Below are 13,543 nucleotides of genomic sequence, written 5' to 3'. Positions count from 1 at the left end.
GTGATGTGCAATGTCAGTTTTCCGCCACATAGCGTTCTAAATTCAGCCCAAAAAGTTCTCCTTTCTCATCTGACCAGAGCAAATTCCACTTGACATGTAGGGAACACGCAAAAACAAAATGTGTTTGAATGGCCCAAAGTCCAGACCTAAATCCCATTGAGAATCTCTGACAAGACTTGATAATTGCTGATCACAGACGTCTCCATCCAATCTCACTTAGGCTATGTGCGCACTTTCCGTTTCCACCTGCTTTTCAGCTGCTTTTTAAGTCCGTTTTGAACTGCAGCGTTTTAATGCCAAAATGCATGCGTTTTAATTTTCCAGCAGTCTATAGAAAATGTGGATTTCTTGTCCGCACTTTGCGTTTCCAAACGAAGCATTTAATTTGCATATTTTTGTGGCAAAAACCATGCGTTCAAAGAAGCAGCATGTCAATTGTTTTTGCCATTTTGGCTGCATTCTACATCCATTGAAATCAATGAGTTGTAGAAAATCGCTGCCAAAATGTGAAGCAGTGCGCTTGCATTGCATTATTATTGTGATCCACATGTTTTTTTTAACATAACAAAGGCAGGTCTTTCGTCTTTCTCTCTCTGTCGGTCGGTCTGTCGATCGGTCTCTCTCTCTCTATGTCTCTATCTCTCTCTCTGTCCATGTCAGTCTCTCCCTCCCCCCCTCTCTCATACTCACTGATCCACGATCACCAGCGCGGCGCTGCACGGCGTTCATACTGTGGCGGCTTCTTCTCTTTGAAAAAGCCGGCCGCTCATTAATCCATCACGTATTCCCTGCTTTCCCCGCCTATGATTGGTTGCAGTCAGACATGCCCCCACGCTGAGTGACAGCTGTCTCACTGCAACCAATCACATCCGCCGGTGGGTGTGTCTATATCGAGCAGTTAAATAAATAAATAAATAAATGAAAAAAAAACGACGTGCGGTCCCCCCCATTTGGATACCAGCCAGGGTAAAGCCATACGGCTGGAGGCTGGTATTTTCGGGATGGGGAGCTCCACGTTATGGGGAGCTCCCCAGCCTAACAATATCAGCCAGCAGCCGCCCGGAATTCCCGCATCCATTAGATGCGAAAGTCCCGGAACTTTACCGGCTCATCCCGACTTGCCCTGGTGCGGTGGAAAACAGGGTAATAAGGAGTTAATGGCAGCAGCCCATAGCTGCCACTAAGTCCTAGGTTAATCATGGCAGGCGTCTCCCCGAGATACCTTCCATGATGAACATGTAAGTTAAAGTAAATAAACACACACATCCAAAAAATTCTTTATTTGGAATGAAAGACAAAAAAACACCCTCTTTCACCACTTTATTAATTCCTCAAAAACACCTCCATGTCTGACGTAATCCACACAAGGTCCCACGACGCTTCCAGCTCAGCTACATCGGAAGCTGACAGGAGCGGCACTAGAACACCGCCGCTCCTGTGAGCTCCATGCAGCAACTGAAGTGAGTCGCGCAATCAGCTTGAGCTGTCACTGAGATTACTCGTGGCCACTGCTCTCACGTGTAGGACTGCAGCTGTGACAGCGAGTAACCTGAGTGAAAGCACAGCTGATCGTGCGTCTCACTGTAGTCACTCAGGGGATTTGCGATCACAGGTGAGTCCTTCACGTGTGACCGCAAATCAAGCCGCGGCACACGCACACAGCCGCGCGATCACAATGAAGTCGGGTGAAGTTCATCCGAGTTCATTCTGATCGGCCGGCACTGTCCGCAGCCAGCCATGACAGTGACAGTGTAGTCCCACTCGGCTCTGCTGCAAGTCTATGGGGATGCTGCAGAGCCGAGTGGGTGCATACTGTGAAAAATGTGCGTTCTGGATGCATGAATTCTCTCCAGGAATGTTCGCACTTTGCGTTCTGCAGAATGCGTCTTTTTCAGTTGTGTTCTGAGTCGCACACACAGTGACTTTTTCGCTGCAGAATTGAACTGCAAAGTGCGCACATAGCCTTAGCGTAAGGCCAGACTAGTGGTCATGGTGGAGGTGTGACCTTGGATCTGAATAGTATGATAGGTGGGAGATGACTATCTAGTTCATTGTTAAATGGACCTGTGTCTTTGTGGTTTTCCCCATCAAACAAGCTGTTGCCCTGCAAAGTTACGGTATATCCCCTCCTAACAAACCAGTCACAGTTGACCTTAAACTTATGGTATATTGATGCTTTGCATAATTGCTGTAGATTCTGTTGTGGAAAATATTCTGCAACTACTCTGTACATCTGAAACCACTACATTCAATTATAGAAATAATTGCAACACAGTCCGTAGCGAATTCAGCTTCAGGATTTGGAAGTAGAAGCTTCCTTTAATTTTGGGTTTTTCTAAACTTGCATGTCTTGCTATAGTGTTCACTGTATGAATATTCTACAGTAAGTACCAACTCTCCATGTAGTGTAGAATGCAGGCACACTGAATATTACTATTAAAGGGGTATTTCACTTTTAAAAAACTTGAGCCCAAATGATTACATACTTGTAATCACCAAACTCATAAAATATTCACGCTCCCCTTGTCCTGCTCTAGCTCTTCACAGCAGCTCTAGGCTCTTTGTGTTTATTACAGCGGTGATGCCACAGCTACAGCGAACATTCTCTGCTGCAGCCAATCACTGAACTCAGTTGTTCATGCCAACTACATCAGCAGAGCGGCCAACTCTGTGATTAGCTGCATTGTTAATGTGTGCTGTAGTTGTGATGTCAGTACCAGTGCCCATATGCACAGACCAGAGCAATGACGGATAGCTGGAGATGGACCCAGGGAGTCTCACTACTATCTTTTTGTTGTTTTACAAGATGCAATTGTTTGGGCACAACTGTGAAAGTTAAAAACCGCTTTAAATTTTGGGATTGATACATCAAAGTTATTATGCCATTATTCTGGTGTAAAAAAGCTTTGTACCAAGGCCTGAGTACTGCCATACCTTTTCTCAATCAAGAAATAACTTAAATAGGACCTGCCTGACAAAGTAAAGTAGACCAGAAGATCCTTAAAAGCTAGACATTATGCCATGATCCAAAGAAATTCAGGAACAAATAATAAACAAAGTAATTGAGATCTATCAGTCTGTGAAAGGTTATAAAGACATTTCTAAAGCTTTGGGACTCCAGCGAATCAGAGTGAGAGACATTATCCACAAATAGCAAAAACATAGAAAAGTGATGAACCTTCCCAGGAGTGGCTGGCAAACCAAAATTAACCCAAGAACGCAGCAATGACTCATCAAAGTGGTCACAAAAGACCCCACAACTCCAGGCCTCACTTGCCTCAGTTAAGGTCAGTTCATGACTCCCCCATGAGAAAGAGACTGGGCAAAAATAGCCTGCATGGCAGAGTTCCAAGATGAAAACCATTGTAGTGGACAGGGACACCTGGGAGCCCCAAGGAAACCTAGAGAGATACAAGATCTACAAGTAAACAGCACTGGAACCTACTACCCTGCATGGAATAAGGAAGTGAAGTTTCTGTGACCTTAGGGATCATATTTAAAGGAGGGATTCTCCTCTCTGGACATAAAAAACTATTCCGGAAAACAATCCTATGATGAAGGGCACCATGGTAAAAACATGACCCCGCACTGCAAAGAGATGAACATGCCAATTTAAGGAGTTGAACATGATAAAATGAGCATATCTACAGGATGGAAAAATATTAAGAATAAAAGAAATAGAAGTGAACTACTCTATCAAAGTTTTGGACTAAAGAAAAATAGACAGAAAATACCTTTTATTGAGTGCTGTCTATGAATTGAAATAGACCCCTGATGAACTCCAGAAGTGTGGGGAGAAACGTGTCGGGTCATTACAGTTTTGGGTCAACTCATTAAGTGGGTCAACACTTGTTTTAAATTAACTAATATCTCTCCTATATTGGTGGTGAGAAGAAAACTATTCTAAATCTCTTAAATATCTATCACACCTTTTCATCCAATCTGCACTGGTGCCTATACCTACTCCTCAACCCCTAGCATACGGCAGTAGGGAAAAAGTAGGAAGGGCGAGCCGCTGAGGAGTGGGGGCACCAATTAATTAATCTAGGGTGCCGACCCCCACAGGATAGCCAGTAACAGAACCAAAGGGAAAGAATTGGGTTATTAAATCACAGGGATTGTGTCACGAAGTGTGGGTAATACACAGGTATTTGTTTTAGTATTTATTGTTAATTGAGTCTAAAATACAATAAAAACCTTTAAAGTAGATACTTTCTGTGATACTTTGGGACTTCAGTGAATCAGAGTGAGAGACATCATCCACAAATAGCAAAAACATAGAACAGTGGTGAACCTTCCCAGGAGCGCCTGGCAAACCAAAATTACCCCAAGAACGCAGCAATGACTCATCAAAGTGGTCACAAAAGACCCCACAACAATATTCAAAAAACTCCAGGCCTCACTTGCCTCAGTTAAGGTAAGTTCATGACTCCACCATGAGAAAGAGACTGGGCAAAAATAGCCTGCATGGCAGAGTTCCAAGATGAAAACCACTGCTGAGATAAAATAACATGAAGGCTTGTTTCAGTTTTGCCAGAAAACATCTTCATGATCCCCAAGACTTTTGGGAGAATTCTCTGTGGAGTGATGAGACAAAAGTTGAACTTTTTGGAAGACGTACAGTTAGGTCCAGAAATATTTGGACAGTGACACAATTTTCGCGAGTTGGGCTCTGCATGCCACCACATTGGATTTGAAATGAAACCTCTACAACAGAATTCAAGTGCAGATTGTAACGTTTAATTTGAAGGTTTGAACAAAAATATCTGATAGAAATTGTAGGAATTGTACACATTTCTTTACAAACACTACACATTTTAGGAGGTCAAAAGTAATTGGACAAATAAACCAAACCCAATCAAAATATTTTTATTTTCAATATTTTGTTGCGAATCCTTTGGAGGCAATCACTGCCTTAAGTCTGGAACCCATGGACATCACCAAACGCTGGGTTTCCTCCTTCTTAATGCTTTGCCAGGCCTTTACAGGCGCAGCCTTCAGGTCTTGCTTGTTTGTGGGTCTTTCCGTCTTAAGTCTGGATTTGAGCAAGTGAAATGCATGCTCAATTGGGTTAAGATCTGGTGATTGACTTGGTCATTGCAGAATGTTCCACTTTTTTGCACTCATGAACTCCTGGGTAGCTTTGGCTGTATGCTTGGGGTCATTGTCCATGTGTACTATGAAGCACCGTCCGATCAACTTTGCGGCATTTGGCTGAATCTGGGCTGAAAGTATATCCCGGTACACTTCAGAATTCATCCGGCTACTCTTGTCTGCTGTTATGTCATCAATAAACACAAGTGACCCAGTGCCATTGAAAGCCATGCATGCCCATGCCATCACGTTGCCTCCACCATGTTTTACAGAGGATGTGGTGTGCCTTCGATCATGTGCCGTTCCCTTTCTTCTCCAAACTTTTTTCTTCCCATCATTCTGGTACAGGTTGATCTTTGTCTCATCTGTCCATAGAATACTTTTCTAGAACTGAGCTGGCTTCATGAGGTGTTTTTCAGCACATTTAACTCTGGCCTGTCTATTTTTGGAATTGATGAATGGTTTGCATCTAGATGTGAACCCTTTGTATTTACTTTCATGGAGTCTTCTCTTTACTGTTGACTTAGAGACAGATACACCTACTTCACTGAGAGTGTTCTGGACTTCAGTTGATGTTGTGAACGGGTTCTTCTTCACCAAAGAAAGTATGCGGCGATCATCCACCACTGTTGTCATCCGTGGACGCCCAGGCCTTTTTGAGTTCCCAAGCTCACCAGTCAATTCCTTTTTTCTCAGAATGTACCCGACTGTTGATTTTGCTACTCCAAGCATGTCTGCTATCTCTCTGATGGATTTTTTCTTTTTTTTCAGCCTCAGGATGTTCTGCTTCACCTTAATTGAGAGTTCCTTAGACCGCATGTTGTCTGGTCACAGCAACAGCTTCCAAATGCAAAACCACACACTTGTAATCAACCCCAGACCTTTTAACTACTTCATTGATTACAGGTTAACGAGGGAGACGCCTTCAGAGTTAATTGCAGCCCTTAGAGTCCCTTGTCCAATTACTTTTGGTCCCTTGAAAAAGAGGAGGCTATGCATTACAGAGCTATGATTCCTAAACCCTTTCTCCGATTTGGATGTGAAAACTCTCATATTGCAGCTGGGAGTGTGCACTTTCAGCCCATATTATATATATAATTGTATTTCTGAACATGTTTTTGTAAACAGCTAAAATAACAAAACTTGTGTCACTGTCCAAATATTTCTGGACCTAACTGTATGTCCAATTACATTTGGTGTAGCAGTAACACCATTACAGAAAAGGAACATCATATAAACAGTAAAATATGGTGGTAGTGTGATAGTCTGGGGCTGTTTTGCTGTTTCAGAGCCTGGAATACTTGCTGTGGTAAATGGAACCATGAATTCTGCTATCTACCAAAATATCCTGAAGGAGAATTAAGGGCTCATGTGCATGTAACTGCAGAATATGCTGCAGCAATTTGACAGCACATGTGTGCTTCAAATCGCTGCAGAAACACTACATAATAAATGCAGTATTTTGTTAAAAAAAAGCTGTTTTCATGCGCTAGGGATGCTGCCCCCACCATAGACAGATTGGGAGCTGCATCCAGAGCGCACAAATAATTGACATGCTGCTTTTATGAACGCACGGATTTGGGTCAAAATTTTAGCACCCAAATCGCTGCGTTCAAAAAAGCAACATGCGCACGTCTCATGCACAATCTACATAGATTGTGCAGGGGACGCAGGACGCATGCATTTACGCTGCAGTGCTAAACGCAGCGTAAATGCATGTCAGTACGCAACGTGCTCACGAGCCTTTAGACTGACATTAAGGCGGGCTTTGTACACTACGACATCGCAGGTGCGATGTCGGTGGGGTCAAATTGAAAGTGACGCACATCCGGCATCGCATGCGACATCGTACTGTGTAAAGCCTAGATGATACGATTAACGAGCGCAAAATCGTCGTAATCGTATCATCGGTGCAGCGTCGGCGTAATCCATAATTACGCTGACGCGACGGTCTGATGTTGTTCCTCGCTCCTGCGGCAGCACACATCGCTGTGTGTGAAGTCGCAGGAGCGAGGAACATCTCCTACCGGCGTCACCGCGGCTTCCGTAGGATATGCGGAAGGAAGGAGGTGGGCGGGATGTTTACATCCTGCTCATCTCCGCCCCTCCGCCGCTATTGGCCGCCTGCCGTGTTACGTCGCTATGACGCCGCACGACCCGCCCCCTTAGGAAGGAGGCGGGTCACCGGCCAGAGCGACGGTCGCAGGGTGGGTGAGTGCATGTGAAGCTGGCGTAGCGATAATTTTCGCTACGCCAGCTATCACACGATATCGCACCTGCGACGGGGGCGGGGACTATCGCGTGCGACATCGCAGCATCGGCTTGCGATGTCGCAACGTGCAAAGCCCGCCTAAGTCCTGACCTTAATCCGGTTGAGATACTGTGGCATGATCTTAAAAAGGCAGTTCATGCTCGGAAACCCTCCAACGTGGCTGAATTTTAACAATTTTAGCAAAGATGAGTGGGCCAAAATTCCTCATGAGCGTTGTAAAAGATTCATTGCAAGTTATCGCAAACGCTTGATTGCAGTTGTCACTGCTAAGGGTGAAGTTTACAACCCAAGGCCAGATATAAGGTTTAGGGGGCATTTACTTTTTCACACAGGGCCCTGTAGGTTTGGATTTCTTTTTCCATAAATAATAAAGACCTTCATTTATAATCTGCATTTTGGGATTACTTGTGTTATCTTTGTCTAATATTTAAATTTGTTTGGTGATCTGAAACATTTCAGTGTGACAAACATGCAAAAGAATAAGAAACCAGGAAGGGGGCAAACACTTTTTCACACCACTGTATATGTGTTTGTGTATTCCAAACTTGTCATTCCTGAGTGGCTAGTGCCAAGACTGTTAGTAGTCCATGTAAAGGGAGCCTGTCTGTTGACTCTGTCTCTTTAAACCATTAACAGCAAGAATCAGAGCCCAGCTGCACGATTGCAGTCTGTTATTTTCTTCTTTGATACGCTTCCCTGGCCAGCTTTTTCCTGCACCACTCTAGTTCATTGACAGGTTTTTCTCATGTGTGTGCATATGGAGATACCTGTATGTCACCTAGAGCGATGCACGGAGAAGCCAGCTGGGAGGGAGTGGGGGCGCTGGAAAGGTCTTATCTCTCACTGTAGTCCGGATGTTTATACCATGGTTTCTCTGAAACACCTGGGCTTTTCAACAAAACATATACAGTACCTGGCCAGAACTGTGCAGCCTGCAGCCAAGATCTGGTTCATGCTGCCCATTGTTTGGGTAGCATCAATCAACTGGCAGGTGCCCTTTAAGAGATTGTTAACAAGTAGCAGAAAAATAAATGGAATTTCTAAAATCTCATTCACATAGTGCTGGGTTTTTTTGCATTTTGAGCTTTGTAGTAATTTTTTTATACCGCAGCATGTCAATTCTTTCTGTTTTGCTGGTTTTTTTACCCATTCAGTTGAATGTATAAAAAAATCATCAAAAATACATAAAAATAATTGCATGAAAATGCATAAAAATGAGCAAAATTTCACAGCATTTTTCCTGCTGGTACGCTGCATTTTCCATGTGGGAAAAAAACACTAGAGTTGCCAGATATCCACATACATTCCTGTAACACTCCTGTTATCCATTAAAGCAGCTCTCCAGCGTTTTGTGTTTTTTTTAGTGCTGGAGTGACGCTTTAAATGTAAGCCCCGTGCCCCGGAATTATACTCACACTCAGGTGACTTCATTGTTTTTCGGTGCGCTCCGGCCCCACAACGCCATTTTGTGACATAACTTCTGATTGGCCGAAAGTCAGAAGTTATGTCACAAGATCTCAATGAAAGTCTATGAGAGCAAGAACGAGGCTCTCATACACTTGGATTGATTTGTGACCTCTGGTGTGCTCCATGAAACACTGGAGCTGCTGGCAGGTCACATATCACCGAGACCGACACGAGTGGTAGCAATAGAAGATGAAGATGCAGGAGGGTGCGTATAAGATTGGAGTCAGGGGACTTAGATTTAAAGCACCACTCCAGCGGTGCGATATGAAAAATTCTGGAGAGGTGCTTTGAATAAAATGAGGAGATTTGACAGAAATCTAACTGAACTTTTGTATTTTTTGGGAGAGGGAGTATATATATTTAGGTATATTGTACATTATTTCTATCAAGTACCATTTTGGGCATTGTAGGCAATCATAGCTGACTGTCGACATTGAAACAAATATAGATGTAGGCAGTCTTCAGAGCAAGATGGCGATTCATTTCATGTCCTTTAATTCTGCTGGTATTTACCAACTACATATTTATTTACCACGAGAAATTAATAGAAGTAGAAGCTGTGATCTAAGTGACATAATTATGCAGGGCACATGAGCCACAATTTAAGGTGCATTTTCCGTTCCCCATTGTAATCACTATACTCGTGTTTTGTTGTGCTCATAAAGAGATGCAAGCAAACCTATTAAAATGTTCTTTTCTTCGGCACAATCCATGGAAATCTATGTTCTTTTTAAGCAGGATAGTTCTTATTAGTTTTGAAATTGCCAAATGCTATTCATCTGAGCTAAGCACACTCTACTTTTGTGGGATGTTTTGTTCAGATTCCTCTGTAAATTTTCGAGTTTCGAGTTGCCAGGCAACGCTCTTCTCCTCTAGTATCACTTAAATAATCGGGTCAGAGAGAGCAAATCTGTATCATCTAAAATCTCTTCCACCAATAAGCTCTTATTATTCTATGTAATGTATTTCTTTTTGTTTTTCCTTTCTTTTCTTTAAGGAAATGTGATTGTATATGGGAACACACTTGATAGTTACACCACAGTTGCTACGCTCATGTCATTGGGAATGTGTGGCTCTCGAATTCATTTTGTACAGCCTCCACTTACATCAAATGTCACTTGCTTTAACAATTACGCCATAGAAGAAGCTGTACATAAAGGTTTATCAGCAGCCGGCGTGACGACTTACTACAATTGTAAACTGGCGCAGTGGAATGACGGTGCGGATCCAGATCCTATAGATTGTGCGTCATTCACCACTGATTCAAAACCACTGAAACTACCCTGCATCGTGAGTAAAACATATCTTATGTAATGAGTAATGTAATATACGAAAATATATATATACATATATAGATAAATATATATATATATATATATATACTGTGTGTATATATATATATATATATATATTTATATTTATAACACGCTATGTATATATACAGTTGGTACCGAAAGGGTACTGAAAGTGTTGGCACCCTTGAAATTGTTCCAACAAATGAAGTCTTTCTCCTAGAAAGGTATTGCAAATACACTTGTTTTGTTTTACACAAGATTACTTCCTTTGTGTGTTTTGGAACAGCACAAAAAAACACAGGAAAATAAAGGTATATTGGACATAATTTCACACACAACTCAAAAAATGGGCCAGACAAAATATTTGGTACCCTCAACTTAATATTTGGTTGGGATCATTGTCCTGCTGGAAGACCAATGACCTGTGACGCAATACTAGCTTTCTGACACTAGGCACTATACTGCGACCCAAAATCCTTTGGTAATCTTCATATTTTTAGATTGCCTGCACACAGTAAAGGCACCCAGTGCCAAAGGTAGAAAAAAACAACCCCAAAACATCTTTCAACCTCCACCATATTTGACTGTAGGCACTGTGTTCTTTTTTTTTTTAGGCCACATTTCATTTTCAGTAAACAGTAAAATGATGTACTTTACTAAAAAAAAACTCTATCTTGGTCTCATCTTTCCACAAGATGCTTTCTCAGAAGCATTTAGCTTACTTCATGCGCATTTTGGCAAACTGTACTCTAATGTTTCTTTGTCAGCAGTGGGCTCCCCCTGCGTCTCCTGCCACCGCATTTCATTTCATTCAAATGTCGATGAATAGTTTGTGCTGGCAGTGATGCACCCTCAGCTTGATTTTTTTTTTTTTAATTTGATTGGGGCTGCTTTTCCAACATCCAGACTATCTTGCATTGCAACCTTTCATCAATTTTTCTCTGCTGTACATGTCCAGGAAAATCAGTTACAGTGCCATAGATTGTAAACGTCTTGACTATGTTGCACACCATGGACAAAGGAACATCAAGATCTGGAGATGACTTGTAACCTTGATATTGTCACCAAAGGATTTTAGATCGTAATGTAGTGTACAGTGTTAGAAAGCTGGATTTTGTCCTAGGTCATGGGTCTTCCAGCAGGACAATAACTCCAAACATACTTCAAGAAGCACCCAGAAATGGATCAAAACAAAGTGCTGGAAAGTTCTGAAGTGTCAGCAATGAGTCCGGCTCTACATCCCATTGAACACCTGTGAGGAGATCTTGAAATTGCTGTTGGGAAAAGGCACTCTTCAGATAGGAGAGACCTAGAGCAGTTTGCAAAAGAAAAGTGGCCCAAAATTCCTTTTGAGAATCATAAGAAACTTGTTGATGGTTATAGGAAGTGATTGATTGCAGTTATTTATTCCAAAGATTGTGCAACCAAATATTAAGTAAAGGATGCCAGCAATTTTGGCCAGCCAATTTTTGGGATTTTGTGTGAAATTATGTCATTTGCCTTTTTTTCATATTTTTTCCAATATACACAAAGGAAATAAAAATATGTGTGACAAAACGTGTAATTGCAATAATGTTCTGGGATAAATACTTCATTTTCTGGAAAAATTTCAAGGGCGCCAACGCTTTTGGCCATGGCTGTAAATAACTTGATAGTGAAACCTTTTTCCCTGAGATTGCAAAAAATGAATCAGAACAGTATATCCCCCTATTGAGGTAAATGTAGGTGATCATAAGATATCAGGAAGACAAAATCAACTGCAAGTACAGATAATCTTAAAGCTACTGTGACATTATTTTAAGCAAAGTATTTAACAGACACATAATGAAGAGAAACAAATGTCCATAATAATTACCACCGGACCCTTCTGAGGAAGCTATTGAGCAAAATGCGCATTAGGGGTTCCAGTGGTAACTATTATTTGCATATCTAATAAGTGTTTATTTCTTTAGGCAAAGTGGAATAAGATCATGGTAGACTACTTTGGGTTACATAGTTACATAAGTTGAAAAAGACCTAGATCCATCAAGTTCTCCACCAATTATACATTTTTTGTCACTAAATTGCTTATAACTTAGAATGTTGTGTGCTGTGAAAAACAGCCAGCTCTTTTTTAACATTTGCTATAGTTTCTGCTATATCCAAATATGCACTTACCTCCTCATAGAACCCCAACATGTTGGTTAGACACGACTTATCTTTCATGAAGCCATCTGTTATTATCATATTCTCTCTAATATATCATTGCATGTCAGCTCTTATAATGCCCTCAAAAACTTTGCAGACCACTGATATCAGACGGTAATTGTCTGGATCCACCCTCTTACCTTTCTTAAATATCCGTTCCATCAGCCATCTTCCAATCCTGAGGCACCAACCCTGTTATGTTGCGAGAAAAAAATAAAATATGACTTTTTGTGTCCTATATCTCGTCAGATGGACTGTGTAGGGAGACATCCTTTTGACAAGGAGAATGGTAACGCCCAAATATAAGTTTGTTCTTTTCATAATGGAAAGAATAAGAGAGGAATGGCACATACAGAAAGTTTCCCTCAAAATTGTTAGTTTGTGATAAGAGCGTTTGTGTGTGTGTTTATCAGCTTTGTTTTTACCAGCAGTAATTATGTATGCATACATTTTACTTTTACATTATTTTGTCTTTTAGGCATTCTTCAACTTCTGGGAGAAGAAAGTAGATTACGATGTCTTCAAGGCAGTTAACAGTGCCTGCCTGGTATATGATGGAAAGCTGGTTATTGATACTACATTTCACACAAATGATTCTTCTATAAGAGCAGCAGGACCACTGACCAAGTACTCCAATAGATATTATGTTAATGAGTGGTCTCACAGCTACTTCAGCTCCAAGGAGATAGGCGTTCAGCTAGCTGCTACCATGCTTCCCCTTTTCGACCCGACACTTGAACCTATCAGAGAACCGTCGCCGGAATGTGACAAACTCATCCCAATCTATAAAGGGCCTAAAATTCAAGGTTAGTTTCTAGATATTATGTTGAGTTTCATTGCAGTGAAATTCTGATTATCTTGAAGACAATTATGCAAATGGCCAATACATTATAGCACCTCTCTGACTTACAAACAGGTGCACTAATACAAATCAGAGTTTGCCAAAATGTGCGGAAAGTTAAAAATCAACTGTCATCTGTTAGATAACTTACTACAGACTTCCAAATTACCCCAAGCATAAGAACAGTTTGCCATGCACTTCATAAAATAGGTTTCCATGACTGAGACGAGAGATAAAAGCCTCAGATTACAATGCACAATTACCACGTCATAGGACTAAAGAAGGGGCAAATTCGTGGTGGACTTTCACACAGATTGACGCCTCTTGGAAAACAGGGCCCTATCCCTTCTTGTGTTTGAAGCCTTTTTTTAATCTGTTTTGGGGTGT

The 13,543-nt window shown here is 41.6% G+C and overlaps 1 protein-coding gene across 4 annotated transcripts in view; it reads left to right on the top strand.

Moving 5' to 3' along the window:
* Positions 1-13,543, top strand: part of CFAP61 (cilia and flagella associated protein 61) — a 447,743-nt gene that overhangs the window by 346,187 nt on the left and 88,013 nt on the right. For all 4 annotated transcript variants that reach the window (XM_075339389.1, XM_075339390.1, XM_075339388.1 and 1 more), the window contains 2 exons: positions 9,831-10,123; positions 12,794-13,121. In XM_075339389.1, the coding sequence (XP_075195504.1) occupies positions 9,831-10,123; positions 12,794-13,121 (621 nt within the window). The remainder of the gene's footprint in view (positions 1-9,830; positions 10,124-12,793; positions 13,122-13,543) is intronic.

This window comes from Anomaloglossus baeobatrachus, chromosome 3 (genome assembly GCF_048569485.1).
Source record: "Anomaloglossus baeobatrachus isolate aAnoBae1 chromosome 3, aAnoBae1.hap1, whole genome shotgun sequence".
Classification (NCBI taxonomy): Eukaryota; Metazoa; Chordata; class Amphibia; order Anura; family Aromobatidae; genus Anomaloglossus; species Anomaloglossus baeobatrachus.
The sequence above is the reverse complement of the archived record's forward strand: the minus strand, read 5'-3'. Positions and strand labels throughout refer to the sequence as shown.